Source organism: Vipera ursinii, assembly GCF_947247035.1.
Source record: "Vipera ursinii genome assembly, chromosome: 1".
NCBI lineage: Eukaryota > Metazoa > Chordata > Lepidosauria > Squamata > Viperidae > Vipera > Vipera ursinii.
The window spans coordinates 69,990,723-70,006,969 of NC_139512.1; the positions used below are offsets into that span (position 1 = coordinate 69,990,723).

At 35.1% G+C, this 16,247-nt stretch overlaps 1 protein-coding gene across 3 annotated transcripts in view; it reads right to left on the minus strand.

Annotated features, from left to right (window-relative positions):
• SIPA1L1 (signal induced proliferation associated 1 like 1) overlaps positions 1 to 16,247 on the minus strand; it is a 166,021-nt gene that overhangs the window by 48,815 nt on the left and 100,959 nt on the right. For all 3 annotated transcript variants that reach the window (XM_083350536.1, XM_083350537.1, XM_083350535.1), the window contains exons 3-8: positions 12,979 to 14,747; positions 10,368 to 10,498; positions 8,936 to 9,124; positions 6,255 to 6,429; positions 4,459 to 4,562; positions 1,866 to 2,023 (exon numbers count right to left, since the gene is read on the minus strand). In XM_083350536.1, coding sequence (XP_083206662.1) covers positions 1,866 to 2,023; positions 4,459 to 4,562; positions 6,255 to 6,429; positions 8,936 to 9,124; positions 10,368 to 10,498; positions 12,979 to 14,467 — 2,246 coding nt within the window. In that variant the 5' untranslated portion in view covers positions 14,468 to 14,747. The remainder of the gene's footprint in view (positions 1 to 1,865; positions 2,024 to 4,458; positions 4,563 to 6,254; positions 6,430 to 8,935; positions 9,125 to 10,367; positions 10,499 to 12,978; positions 14,748 to 16,247) is intronic.

Below are 16,247 nucleotides of genomic sequence, written 5' to 3' on the forward strand. Positions count from 1 at the left end.
CTTTTTTTAAAAAAAATGTAAAATAGTAGAACTGCAATAGAACGTTAATGAATGTGAACCATTGCATTGGTTATTTAGCAGGATCCAATTTTTTTTTAACCAACCTTTTTACATTGGAATTTATGAAAATCATATTGGCTTGAGTGACAACAGGTTTCCACTGCTCACATTTTGTTTTAGCTCAAAGTGTCAATAGAAGAGTCCATGCCAAACTCACTTCACCCTAGTATTTTTGAGAATCTGACATCTTTCAGCTGCTAATTACATCACCCCTCCCATCATAGTCTGTTGCTTGCCTTTCAAGCTCCCTGCTCTCCACCAGTCCAAAATGTGTACTAGTACCGTATTTTCCGGCGTATAAGACGACTGGGCGTATAAGACGACCCCCTACATTTCCTGTTAAATTATAGGGTTTGGGCTATTTTCAGCACCCGGCGTATAAGACGACCCCTGACTTTTGAGAAGATTTTTATGGGTTAAAAAGTAGTCTTATACGCCAGAAAATACAGTAGATGCCACTGGGCTCCTACGTATCCCAAACAACTGTACTAAAAAAAGATCAACATTATCTCCATGGGTATTTTTGTTATTATTATATTAGGGAGACACTTCAAAAATATTGTAAATGATATGGGTTCTGATTATATTAAGACTGGACAAAAAGGGGAAGGGAAGAATGGGAAGGCAGTAAGATTATGAAATGCATCTATGAAGAAAGAGTACTAATTACATTTACAAAAATTATCTACAATGAGATCAGGGTGATGTTACGTTATTGTTTAAGCCCTATCCCCCAAACAGAAAATACAATCGTAGTCTCTTCTTTCCATTTTAAGGGTCTTACCAATTTAAGTTTTCCAAACAACTGTTAATAACAGTTCATTGTTAACTATATGTTTCTGAAATATTCTTTTTTGTACTGCTATTTCTTTATATAGAAACACATGGGGTCATTTAAGAAGGAGAACATATGAAACAAATAACCAATATTTATATTTCTAATACATTAGAGAGAAATATAACCTCAGTATTTTATTTCTCAATCACCAATGTTGAAAGGTTTAATTTATATGTCTTGGATATTTTCCAGGGAAAGCAAAATATAGCCATCTTTCAGAAATACACATTCTGCTTACTAAATGAGCATTCAAAAGAAATTCCACTGCATATAAACATTGTGGGATAATCACTACAAATCTAGTATATAAAATACATTTGGTTTTCATTCTGCTCTGCAAAGCCACTATCTCTAGTTTCAAACTATTTAACTCACATATGATCATTTTTGATAGGAAAAATAGAAATACTAAACAGTTCTCAGATTTCCATTTACTTCTAATTGCATCTAAAATATTTTACTGAGAATAAATTAGAAAATGGTTTGATAAAATATTGCAGCTTAATGTAAGTAATCCTCAGCTTACAGTCATTTTGTCTTGTGACCATTCAAAGTTACAACAAAAAATGGCTTGTGATTGTTTTTCACACTTATGACCATTGCAGCATCCCTATGGTCACACGATCAAAATTAGGGTGCTTGGCAACTGGCATGTATTTATTACTGTTGCACTGTCCTGCCAGCTGCCGACAAGCAAAATCAATGAGGGAAGCCAGATTTGCTTTAACAACTGCACGATTCACCTAACAATCACAGTGATCTGCTTAGCAACTGTGCCAAAAAAGGTCATAAAATGACACAGAATTCACTTAGCAACTGCCTTGCTTAGGAATAAAAATTTGGAGCTCAACTATTTATCAAATTTAGTCATTACCAATCTCACTATCTACAGGATTCTGGGTGGTTAATAAAAAATAAAAAGTTATCCTCTGTCATGCAAAACCATCATAAACACTGTAACAGTTACCTGTAACAAACGTTGTCAGTACAAGGATTGTGCACTCGGACAATGACAAAGACATGCTGAAAGTGAGAACGAATATTCTTTGGGCTGAATGATTCGGCTCCAGGTTCTTGGAAAACTATTGTCACAATATCATTCCCAATGTGTCGTTTTCTTAACAGCTTTGGTTATGAAGACAAGAAACCCATGAGAATTAAAAGCATTAATATTGTTATAGAATGTAATTGTTTGCATTAGTTCATGTTTTAAAATGTAAAAACACCTGATGGTTTTTAAAAATTGTTCCTAAAATAAATAATGAAGAATTTATCAATATAAAATGTTAAAATAAATTAGTACTTGAGGTTTCCATAACAACCACTAAAGATCAAGGTACTAGTAATGGTGTTCAAAGCCCTCCATGGCATGGGGCCGGAGTACCTCAGGGAACATCTGCTGCCGGCATCAAGCTCCCTGCGCCCTGTGCATTCCCACAGAGAGGGCCTCCTCAGGGTGCCACCGATCAGAGAATGTCGATTGGTGGCCCCCAGGGGGAGATCCTTCTCTGTGGGCGCTCCGGAGCTGTGGAATCAGTTACCGGTAGAGCTCCGGATGGCGCCCGATCTTCGCTCCTTTCGTCGCGATCTCAAGACGTTTTTGTTTGTACAAGCCGGCCTAGCCTGATGGGGATTGGTGGGGTTTTTTATTTTTTGTATTCTTAATTTTATCTTTGGGGTTTTATAATTGTATATCAATTGTTTTAAACTTGGGCAATCATTTAATTTCTTTTTAATGTTTGCATTTTGTATTCTACTTTTGCCCTGTGAACCGCCCTGAGTCCTCAGGGAGAAGGGCGGTATAGAAATATTATTAAATAAAATAAATAAATCTACCTTAATGCAAAGAAATGTCTTTCCATGAGTAGATTTTGTTTCTAAAATTAAATTTACAATCATAAAATTTTTGTTATTATGTTTTTTGTCTATTTATTTATTCTAAATCTTTACAAAATGGTGACATTTTTAATCTAGGCAATACTTTTCAATATATTAAAATTATGATTTAAGTTTGGCAGACTTATCAATTTAATTAATTTTCTTTGTGCTTTCCAATTCAGGTTATATTTTCAAAAATTATTTCTCAGGAGAAAAAACCCTCAAGTTTCTTATATTTACAACAAAAGATATGTTTGATTTAACATGAAATCCAAACTATTAGATGTGAACAAAGTTAAACCCATCAGAAAACTTTTTCAAAATCCAGATATGTATCTGTAAAATATTCGTTTTTCTCAATTCAATCCAAATAATAATTAACAACATTTTAAGCATTTCAAAAATATCCAAAGGGAGAGCAGGGGAAGGTCAATTTTGTCAAGATGACAAGTGTGACTGGGCAAAGATGATTTCTTTTGGCTAAATACTTTTTTGCAGTTAGAAAGTTCTTTCCACCCCTTAGAACTGTTGATAAAATAGTTCTTCAATCCTAGAAAAAGTCTTCTTTTACATAAAATCTTCCATAAATCTTGGTGCTAGCTCCTTAATGCATTTTTATGGCTCACTACTATGAATAATCCATATTTTATCAAACTTATTTGCACTACTGTAAAACTATGTTTTATAAATTGTGTTTCTAAAATTATAAATTTTCTGGCTTTTGCTTTCAATTGTATAACGTTTCACAAAACAGCCTCTTTTGTCTCTTTCTCTCCATCTCCTTTTCTCTGCTAAAAATACTTTGGATTGAAGCCACAGCATATATGACAGGACACTGCAGAAAGCAGAAACATACGGAATTTGGAGCATATCCTGTCAGAGATTTCATAAATACTGCCATGGAGAACCAGCATATCATTCATAGTATTTTTTTATGGTGGAACAGCAATACGAGCCCCACCCTGGCTCCATCAGATAAACAGTCTGCAAACAAATTAGACTACCATATGCTGATTATCCTGAGGCCTGGTTTGGTAATACTTTGCCATGCAAAGAGCAGTAGGCCCCACAAAAATATCCAGTTACTAGTGCAGATATCTGTATGGAGAAGGTTGCTATTCTGTCAGTGCTATTCCATTGTTACTCTGAATATGCTCTAGGCCAGTTTTTACTCCTACAGTACAATGTCAGTAGTAAATACACTGGACTGATGTGAAATTAAAAATCGAAATCTAATAAGGACGAACATCCAACATTTCTGTAAATATGGTTTTCCAGAATGAGATCAGTAACTTCAGCTTAGGTGATTGAAGGGGGAAAAAAATCTCCAAAACATCTGCACTGGGGTAAAAAGTTCTACACACTCCCTTTCTTTTATTCCCCAAATTAGTTTTGTCCTATGTTGCCATTTTTGTTGCCCATTTAGATTTGCTTATTTATTTAGATATTTTAAAGAGATACACTAGTACAAATGAAACCTGTCTAATCAGTGATAAAAACTGAATGTACTGAAGACAGAAAAAAATGGTTCTCACCTCCTTTTCATGGCTTCATCACAGAATAAATTATGAGATACAAGAGAGCCCAATATTTATTTCAGCTAGTCGAATTGGGCAAAAAAGTAATTTAATGAAAAGTCTGAAATAAGCAATTAAATATTCTGATATTCAAGTAGTTCCTACCTGTTGTTTGTTGTTGGGCGTATATGGCAACATTGTAGAAACATGAAACATGATTTCATAGTCTTTATATGTTGTATAAAGCGAGTGGGTACCAGTTGAATCAGCTGCAAATAAATAATGTGAAGAAAAGGTCTAATTTATTATTATTATAAATAACAAAATCCACAAGATTGTGAAGACACAATTAACCAAGCACAAAATCCATGTAATGTTTATTCTAAAGCAAAATAAGAAATGGAAGTATTATTTATTTTTAATTTTATATATTTTAATATATTATGTTTTAAACACATTATAAATTCTAAGGGTTGCCAGAAAAATCAAAAAGATATTCAAAGATGGATATGCTAGAAACCACATAACTATATAATGCAGAGGTTTTTGCAGTACTTTTCTTACAATAAATATTGTATGCTTACCTATTATAATTATAAAACAGAACTAAACTAGTGCTATGTCTTTGCAGGTGCATTTCAACATTAAACTTTTGTTCTGTATAATAAACTATTTTTTTAAATTGAGATGATTTATTTAGATCTACTTCATCCTATCATTAGTGTTACAGATAAATTATCGTATCTGTATGCCATAAATATCATAAGTAAATTCACATATTCAATCCAGGTTTAGCAGGTTTTCTAACTTGTCTTCTTTGCAATAAAAGCTAGTAATGAGAATTTGATACTTCTTCTCAATGCATCTATGTTAATATTGTCTAGTATCCAGATTTTAAAAACTTTGACTACTGTCAGAAGCGAACCATACTTTCCATGACAAAGAGAAAGGAAGCTAAAATTCCATAAATCTTATTTATGAAACAAAATATTGATAACTGGAAATAAATGCAAACTACAGATGTAGTTTTATATGGGGTGATTAATATGTTATCATTTTATAGCTATATATTCACATTTATTTTATTAGATTTTTTTATTTTATGGGTGAACATTTAAATTTAATAATTTATCTAACAATGAGTATATGTCAAGAATATCTTGAGTGATATATTTGGTGAGATTTATGAAGTCATTTTAGGAAATACCTTCATGATTATCTCTTGAGAATTGGTTAACACATGAAAACCTCAAAATAGACCTTGCTTGGAAAATGATACAGGTAGTCCTCAATTTACGCTCATTTGTTCAATGACTGTTTAAAGTTATGGAGATGCTGAATGAAGAGATATACAACGTCCCCAAAGTTATAGCCATTGAAGCACCCCCATGATCAAAATTCAGGCACTTGGCAATCTGTCCACACTTACAACCACAGGGTGCTTCAACTCTCCCACCCGCCTATCTCCCTGATTTTTGCCCTTTTGGCACCCTGGACTCTATGGCCCCCTGCTACCATAGTTTATCTTCATCATCTTCTTACTCACACTGCTGACCAAGCATGCCTGGCCTAGTCCTCGGTGAGACAGCTGCAAACCATACAAGGCTTTCTTCCCAGGGTTGCACATAGCGGTTTTCTTAAAAGGCCTAGTTAAGATGGCCTCTCTTGGCCAGCAGCTGCCTTTGCGAAGGGCCAGGGTGGGCATCCTTGTAAGCAACAGGAGTAAGAACATGGTGAAGGTCAGCTGGGTGTGTGTGTGCAAAGTGCAGGGTAGCAGGGACCATGGAGTACAGGGTGGTGATGGTGAGTGTGCTGGGACTGGGCTGGAGTGCTTGATGTTTCCTGAGTTGGCTCCAGCATTGTGCTGCAGGGTGGCTAATGCTTCCCAGGGACTACAGCTTTGCTCTACTTATTTTCGTACTCCTTATTTTCATTATTCTGAACAAAAAAGGCAGTCTTACTCTTTGTGTCTAGCTGGGCACGATACTTTTCAAATCCTTTAAGTCTAACCCGTTCTCCCAACAACTGAAGAAACTCTTCAAAGGCCGGGCCTGCTGATTCATTATTGTACATTTCCTCTTCTGTGCTTTGCCCAGACTTGCAGTACATGATTCCCACTTTCAGCTGATAGCTTAACTGTAAATACAAATAGAAACACAAGTTTTCATTCTTGTATTATCTCTGCTGCATCAAGAAGTACAAAGCTATTCCTTTCAAAATTTATCTGTTTTCCGTAATAAGGAAGCTGAGTGAAAAAAATGAAAATGACAAGGTTCTATATATTTACTATGCTGTATTTCAAATTGCTCCACAAAACAATTCAGAGACTATTGGCATTCCCAATTCCCAATTTCACAAAAAAAAAAAGAAAAGTAAAGTACAAGAAAAAAGTGTGTAGCCTCACTACTTTAAAATCTAGGTTTGAAAAAATTGCTTTATTTTTTCCTGAATTTACAATAATTTTATTGTTAAAAGATAAATTTGAAGTTAAATGCATAAAACAAGATGACCATTAATCTGACCCAGTCAAATCAATGGCAAGAATTTTTGAAATGTCAATTTATAAACAGCTTATATGTTAAAGGATGTAACTTAAGGTGATTAAATAATCAAGTTTTTCTCATCTAACTATATTACTACATAAAACGTACTAAAATAATGCTTACAACTGAAGTGAGCAACCAATGACCGTGTAAAGAAATCTTTTCATCAGGTAATCTTTTCATCATTAGAAAGTTACCAAAAATTGTAATATGGAAAACAGATTAGCCAAGGTACTACTACCTTCTCACTAACCGCTGAGTTCTCACAAAAGCACCTGGTTTATTTATGATCACTTCATTATATCTGTTTCAATTATTATTATGCTATTTAGTATTATTATGATATATTGACAGAACTAGAAGGATAAAGTCTATGGAGATTCTCAGTCATCCAGGTCATGGTTGTCCCAAAGGTGTTTTTTTTCTCAAGAGGCAACTGGACTTTCTTGTTTTCCTTGGAAGATGCTTCATTTCTCATCCAAGAAGCTTCTTCCAAAGATGCTTCTTGGATGAGAAGCGAAATGACTTCCAAGAAAAACAAGAAAGTCCAGACGCCTCTTGAAAAAGCACCTTTAGAAGGATAAAGGCACAGAAAAGAAGCTGAACCACACAGAAAAAAAAGAAAAAAAATATTTATATCTAAAACAGATATTCAGTTAAAATGGGGAAAAACATTTGGAAAAGTCACAGTAGATTAAGTATGCGTGCTTGTGGTCTATGAGTGTATGCAGAGAAACACAGTGAACTCCTGTTAAAATAGGTTTCTAATGTTCTGACAGAGCCAAATATTGTTCCCCATTCTGAGTACTCTTCAGAGCCCTAGTCATCAACTTGCCAGAGACCAAGATACAGTATATTGTAATAAAATCTGCTCCGTCTTCAATTTCAGAATGTACAACCCTGAGTGGCCTAAAATCTACTGACTATAACAGGATGCCTCTCCCAACTTTACAAGGCTTGAAGTTTGGATTGGCCTTTTGGCCATACATAAAAAGCTCAAAGAGCCAAAGAGTTAAATACATCATATATTGCTTATAAAAAAAGGAAAATCAGTAAACATTTTTAAAATTTGTTTTCAAACAGAGAATCTCAAAAATGAGGAAAAATTCTCTTGATTTTCCCCGTATATACCTATACTAGAGAAAGAAGCATTCTCAGTACAACTTATTTTTTCAAGGAACACACTATATTAACATCTCCCAAATTGCCTCAGGTTCTCAGTAATAACACTTGCGTCATATATTGGAGAAGCTTCAACTTTTTCATTTTCATCTACTCTTAAACTCACGATCACATATTGAGAATGAGTTGAGTATTATCCTGCTAGTGATTCTTAAGTCCAAAAATCTGGATGGTCTCTCCTATTTCTAAAGTTAGCATAAAAACCAAAATGGTATCTTGTAATATTCCATAAGCCAAAATAGTATGCTAGCAATTTTCTGATGAAAACCTTTTAGAAAGAAAGAGATTCTGAAATAATTATGCAGCTCTAATTTTTCTGGCAGCTCAGAAGGATTCTAAAATTGATTAAAACAAAGGCTGTTGAGAACAACAAGCTAATCAAAATGATAACATTGTTCTTGTTCATCTCCTGAAAGGGTTAGTTCCACACAGCACAAAGGCAGAGAACAGGTATACAATACATCTATGTCATTAGTTTTATCCCAAAATAACTGAATTGAATGCCATTAACTGCAAAGCTTTGATTAATATGATAGAATTACAACTTTAAATGAATGTTTTACAAGCAGTACTAAGAACCTAATGAAGTTCATTGTTAAAATATATTGCAATGGTAGCTCCAATCTCATAGGTAGAAAGGCATAATTTTGAATCAGTTTCTTATGCAATGTCTTGCAGCAATGTATGAAGAAAATACTGTTTAACTGATAATATAATTAAAATAGTTATTTATTTAAAACGGCTTGTATCTTTATCTCTATCTTGCAATATTTAGCTCCTCTATGTATCTGATTAAGTCATCTGAGAGCAAACTAACTCCTGAAATGTCTTATTCTTTAACATCAATATATGATAGCTTTATATAACATTATAAGACTAACCAACTAAAAACCAAATACATGCAATTTAAATCTTACCCCTTGTTCGTCGAGTTTCATAAGCTGCTCTGTGACTTTAGGTGTATTGAAAGCCAACCTGAGGCAATGGATGTTTAGTTCAGGAACCACGTGTTCTAGGACTTCTTTCAAGGGCAACCCTCTGGCTGTACAATGCTTTGCAGTTGAAGGTATTGCATCTTCCAAGACAGTACCTCTTAGTGTTGTAAGCTAGAAATAATATATATATACCAAGTTGTGAAGAAAATGTGTTGGCAATACACAGTATCAGTAATAGTAATGGGTTTTTTTTAAATTCTCCCACAAAATATCACCTTAAATGGGATAGGACAATTCAAAATGTATTACTAATTAAGATGCACATTTGCTTTTTTTCCTGCTTAGTGATAATACAGGTAGTCTTTGACTTACATCCACCACTGAGTCCAGAATTATGATAAAAAGTCATGGCAGTTGTTAAGGGAGGAACCCATGTGATTGCCTTGCTTAATGATCACAATCCCTGTTCTCCCTTTTGCAGTCATTAAGCAATTACACAGGGTGTTAAGCAGAAAATGGGATGCCTTGGGGGGAGGCCCGGGGAAGCCTGGTGCTTGCCCAGGCACGCCCTGCAGCATCTGCCCAGCTTATATAGATCTGGCACTTGGCCTTTGTTCTTCATAATCATGACTTAAGCATTCTTGCCATCAAACAGCACTGTCTTTAATGCTGAACATATTAAGCTGTAATGATGGTGCATCTTTTTATATTTGTATAAAAAAAGACACAAAATAACAAAAACAAAACAACATTTTCGTAGGACTTTGGGTTTGTGTCCTAAAGTGTTAAGCAAACTTTCTTAGGTGCTGGGCAAATATTTGCTCATTTTGTACATTGTAATGGCAATTCCTGACATAGTTTAAGGATATTTATGTTTAGAGGTGCTAAAATGTAAATAATTAATCTTTCTATACAAGCAAAAATAAAGCTTTGCATTATATAAAAACTGTCCTTATTTTTCCAGTGTATATATCCACAGCTATCATCATAGGTTAACACAGTTTATGATTATCCCCCGCCCCCCATTCTAAGAAGCATACCAAAGGCTGCCACTGAATCGTAAATTGCACATCACCTGTGTGAGATTTCTGCCGAGTATTGTTAGAAAAACAATTCACTGGATTTTTAATTAGGTTCTTATTCTTTCTTCTCAAAACATAAAATAACCATGCATAAGAGCATGTTGGATGACAAGAATCTTGGGATATTTAATTCCAATGCTGTAGAATTGAGAAAATGCTTTCCATAGGAACACCTCTCTTTAATAAATCTTTTCTGAGGTTTATTAAATGCACAACAGTTTGCGTAATATTAATTTACTGAAAGGAATTATCCTCCCATGGCATGTGATTTTGTAAGACATTCAACACAGAAATCAAATTTCTTATTTCTTTAAAGCCCAGGCATCGCTTACCTCACTGGTTCTGAAAATAATGCGGTAGCTAAACTGGGAACCATTTTCTTTTATTTCCTCAGGTTTTTCTCTTCTGATGCTGACAGCTACGGGACCAAGGTTTTCATCTGCCCCAAAGTAGTTCCAGTGTTCTTGTGCAATTAAAATCAAACACGTATTTGGGGGGTGGAGGTGGACAAATGAAAGGATAATTATGTTTAATAAAAGGATACATATTGTTATCACAATATTTCTAGGTTTTAAGATTAGTTCAGACAGAATAATTTTGCTTTGAACACAAGTTCCAACTAAGTGTAGACACAAAAACATAACATATTAACATGTGGATCAGGCAATCAGAATTAAACCTGAGCACCATCTAGAGATCTTTTTACTCCAATTGTATCAAACTCAGAAATATCTATAATTATGATCAACTGGCTGCATATTCCATTGTAAAATTCCATGGTATGCAATCATATATTGTTTTTTCAAGTATGTTCATTGAAAAATACTCTCATCTAAAACCAACTTTCCTTTTATTCTTCCTTTTTTAATATACCAAGCCAAACATTCCTAGGTATACATACAATATAATAAAACATAAAACACTTAAAATAAAACATATAATAAAACATACAAACCAAAAGCAATGAACTGTTATTACTTGACAACTACCAAAATAGTTCCATTTCAGATGGAATTCCATTCAGGTCCAACTCATTTTGACTTGAAAAGCTAAACTGGTCAGACCTGGTTGATAGTTTTATGGGTAAAAAATAAGAAACACCAGATCACAATGGAACACTGAAAACATAATCTCACAAGTAGGTAGCAGCAAAGAGTTCCCATATTTTTGCTAAGAAATAAATGGATATGTCTTATAGTCACTAGGACTATAAAGTAAACTCAAGAGATGGTTTACATTACAGATAGAGAGTAATGTTGATGATACTCTGTTTATATACAGTAATAATAAGAGCAAGTTCTGTTTCTAGAACAATAGAGTAATGTATGTACAACTGCTTTTTAAAAAAATGAAAAAATAGAAGTCTATTTCACCAGTTTAAATCTATAGGTATTTGCAGTCCTTCTTAAAAGTTTACATTTCGTTATTACACTGAATGACACAAGCTCTTCTTAAAATTGTACGTTTTTTATACAAAATAGTCCTTGACCTAGGACCATTTATTCAGTGACTGTCCAAATTTACAACAGCACTGGATCAATGGTGGTTACAACTGGTTCTCAAGAGTTTTGGCTGCCCCGGTACCTCTGTAGTCATGTGATCACGATCTGAATGCTTGGCAACCTGTTCACAACTATGATCAATTGCCAAGAGTGTTGTGATAAAATGATCGCCTTTTGCAACTTTCCATGCTGCCTTCCCCCAGAAAGTCAAAGGGCGAGTCACTGAGGTAAGTCTTCCCTACCTGAACAACCTCTCACTGCCCCTCTGTGTTCACACGATGTCAGCCATTTGTGGCACCCTAGGCATCCGCCCTGATCTGTGCAGGTCCCCTTGCATATCTTCACACATTCTCCCCAACCTATGAAGTATATCTCTCGCACCCTTGCCAACCATCTCCCACTCACTTGTCTCTCCCTCCCCCCCCCGCCCCACCAGCACCCACACTACCTGTGTGGGCCTGGGACTTGCAACTTCCAACCAGTTTCCTCACTGATTTTGGTTGTGGGAAGCCTCACATAATGAATGAACTGCTTAGTGACAGAAATTTCTATCCCAATTGCTATTTTAAGTCAAGGACTATTTGTAAGGTTAAGCTTTTAATGATTATAATATTAACAATCATTTTAAAATTTTTTTAGCTTGTTGTGTGGTACCCAGAGTCACTTGTTTATGAGATGGGCAGCCATATGAATCTGATGAATGAATGATTGAATGAATGAATGAATAAAACCTCTCTTTCCCTCCCCAGGTGGTTCAGGAACTAAAAGGCTTCTGCTTCTATTTAAATCAAGATCAAGAGTTGTAGCCGTTATTAACAAGCCACTTTAAAACACATCATCTTTAAACAGTTGTTTTTGAGGCTAGCCTCAAATTAAATTAACCATAGTTAAAGTTAAAAGTATAGTTCCCAGTCCAAGCCACATAGTAACTTCACAGCAGAAAGCTTCTGGAAAAGAGAAAGATGAGAAAGAATGCAAGCCTATAAGGAAAACGCGTCCTTCTAGCTCTGCCGTAAATAATATTGCAGTACCTCTTGCTCAGTATTAAAATATGAAATGCCAAATTTGTAATATGCGTCATAAATTACAAGTAGCATATAATAGATCTGTGTAAGGATTTACTCTGATAAAGAACTTTACACTGGAAAGAGGTGGCATGATTTGACTTAATGAGCTACAATGTGCCTCAACGGGCATTTTCAAAAGTCTGGAAAGACTTGAAAATGCTAGTGAGGTTTGTGAAGTTTAGCTGCTTTTCTTTTCCTTTTTTTTAAAAAAAGAAATGAGCAGCCTAGTATGCTTCTCTCAAATCTTTGCCAAAGCACAGCATGCCACAGAAGATTTGTACAGCCCCTAGTAGATAAACACTGTGTATCAAAGCAGTTCTTAGGTGAATGTTGAGTATACAGCAACATTTCCAAAGTAGTTAATAACTGCTCACCTTTCTGATAGAAGAATTTCCGATAGTAATATGCACCGAGATCCACATGTTCAACAATGTACCTCTTAGCTCTGTCCAAGTGTAACACCAGATTTTCCTTGGGTACTTCAAGTACTGCCACTCCCGCATTTGTGCAATGAGAGCTAAGAGTAGACTCAAAAGAGGCACTTTCACAGCCACTGAAGGATCCAGAGTTAGATTTGGTGAGACTGATATTTCTTTCTCCTTCCCCACCGATCTCATTACGAAAATACGGACAGCTCAACACAAGATCATTGCTTTTATCATCTCCCTGGTCCACATTTAAAGTTCCTTTGGAATTCAGTTCTTCTGTACTACCCATAGGGGAATTAAAACTTGCAGAATGGGATAATGGTCCAGAAGCTAACGATGCAACCGCAGCGGCAGAAGCTCCAGTAGTTGTGTTCCTTCTTTTTATAACATTATTCCGGTTAACTGCCACTTCATTTAAATCAAATAATATACTCTGAATATCATAATGAGCAAAACATTTGGGGCAAGTCCAAGGCTTGACACTATCCTCTGATCTGCTGTCTTCTAGATCTGAAGTCTTTCCAAGATCTCCTTCACCTTTGGCATTACGCAGCTTGCGAAAAATAGAAGAATCTCCTGTCTCTGATTTTGAACGTCTCTTCAGTGGTTTCTCCCTTTCTTTAAAGAATCGAAGGTTCTCCCTGTGAGTAATGGGTCCATCTATCACATCCAAAGAAAATCCTGAACCTTTACTTCCACTAGCTATAAGGAGTTCACCAAATTTGCTGGAGGCTGAACCTCTTTGATCAGACGTTTCATCTTTAAAATCTTTTAACAAGTCAAAAAAACTTCCCCCTGAGGTACCCTGCTTATCTATTGAGGAGGTGCTGCCATATTCTCTGTGCAGTGATGGTCCTGATTTGTAACTGGGTGAGATACATTCATCGTAACTATCCACATCAAGCTCACTTAGGGTGATGTCACTATTACTACGCTGTCTTATTCTACGAAGAGCTTTTCTTGGGGAGCTGTGATAACCATCAGGTGTAAGAAATCTAGAATCTAAGTTCTCAGCTTGTCTTGCTTTGCTTTTAAGTGTGTTTTGGATACTCTTTAACATGACAGAGTCACTACTGTTCAAATTAATTGAACTTCCCTGACTACCCTGACTACTTTTTGAGGACATACTATCCAGACAGTTTGATGTATCCATTTCTTGACTTGATCTACTGTTTTCTTTGACATTCTCCTTCCTTGGAGGCCAGTCTGCAATCCTTGCTCTAACTCCCATTTTAGGAACTCCAGGTGTGGAAGTAAGATGATGTGATCCTTCATTGCGTGGAGGGCCTACTGGAGCCATCGCTGAAGATCCCAAGCTACCATTCTGTGACCTAAAGCGTCTCATATAAAAGTCATCTGAATGTACCTTAGGGCTAACATCTGATATTCCGGAGGCAACAGCCCTTTCAGTCTGGGACCGTTTCAAGCTGGTCATTATTGGAAAGTGTGTTTAGTCTTAGTAAGCTCCAAAGGAAAATACACTCATTGCTGCCTTTTAAATGTAAAACTCTCTTCTGGAGAAGGTCCTCCAGAAAGTATAAGGGGTGCATGAGATCCCGGTTGTGATCATTTAATTTAGTGGCAAATGGTCTAAAGATGCTGTTCTTCAGTCACTTTTCACTTCTTTGGAATTGAAATTCATCCATTTTATCAAGCAGTCATCTTCCCCAAAATCAAAAATACTGAGGGCCAAAGCTTCAATATTTGCTTTAAACCTAAGGTAAATAAAGAAGTACATAGAACAATTAATCATTGCATAAAATAAGTTATAAAAATAGTATATTTTGCCATATGTATCAGTGAAAATGCAGAAGATAGCTGATATCTTAGTCTTTATAAAGAAACTGTATTTTTAATAAAGCTGTATTACTATGATACTCTTCATCTTTCCTATAACCTATCCTTATCTTCTTATGACTATAACTTTACTGCTTGTATCTTACAATTTGTAGGGTTTTTTTTTAGCATCCTACTATGATTATGTTGTTTGCTTAGCTAGTACTCTTTGACAGGGGTCATCAACCTTGGCAACTTTTAAGACTTGTAGACTTCAACTCTCAGAATTCCTCAGTCAACAAAGCTGAGAGTTGAAATCTACAAGTTGCCAAGGTTGAAGACCCTTGCTCTATGACTATCACTAAGTGTTGCATCTTATGATTTATGATGAAGTGTTATATTTCACAACTTAAGATAATGTATTTTTATATTGTATATGATCATGATTATCACTATTACTTGTATGTACACTGAGAGCTTATGTACCAGAGACATTTGGCCAACCACACTTGGCCAATAAAGAATTCTAATTTTTTAATATTTAAAGTAGATAGTGTGCTACCATTTCAAATGTAACAAATAACTTAGTATGAATGAACCACATCCTAAAGTAATGCTGTGCAAGTCAATTTTTTCATAATGCACTTCCGCATTTTTGTTACTTTCCCCCTTTTATATCATCCACATATCAGATGTTATTTTTAAATAGGTTGTGGAGGGGGAGAGAGGAGGCTGTTGAAGCAACATGGGAATATTAAAGGCCTGCTTCAGAGCCAGTTCTCCTAACTTTGGAATCTGGTATGATGCAGCCATTGTTGAGCAACATGTCTTCAGCACTAGACACGGTCATTTTTATTCTTTCAGGTCTTTTCATTATTAACAATCTTTAATGTTAATATGAGATTGTTAATTTCTTACTGCTGCTTTTACAATTTATCATTTTATTCTTTATTTTGTTTGTTCTGTTTTGTATATTTTATAAAATACTTTAATATATGGTTTTAGTAATTATTATGTATGGAAATACAAAAAAAAGATATACACGTTCAGTAGCAGTAATAATGTGTGAGCACTTAGCTAATGACAGCAAAAAAGCTCCCTTAGAGTCAAATTACATGTTATGAAAAACTTGAAAATTTTTTTAAAAATGTAAATAGAGGCTGCTGTCAGACGAAGAGATAGAATCTTTCTCTCTTGTATAAACTCAACAAAAATCTCCGTTACCCTAAAGACGCTTTCTTATAATCACGACAAATAATTATATTTTTTTAAAAGGCAATTATTGCCTTTGAGAAAATAATGAACTTTTTGACACTTAAATACTATATAAGACAATATAGAGGATGTAAGTCAGGTTTCCTTGATTAGCTGGGACTGTACTCAAAATAAGATGAATTTCTACCAATGGCATTTCTAAATGGAATTATGAGGGTTAGCTC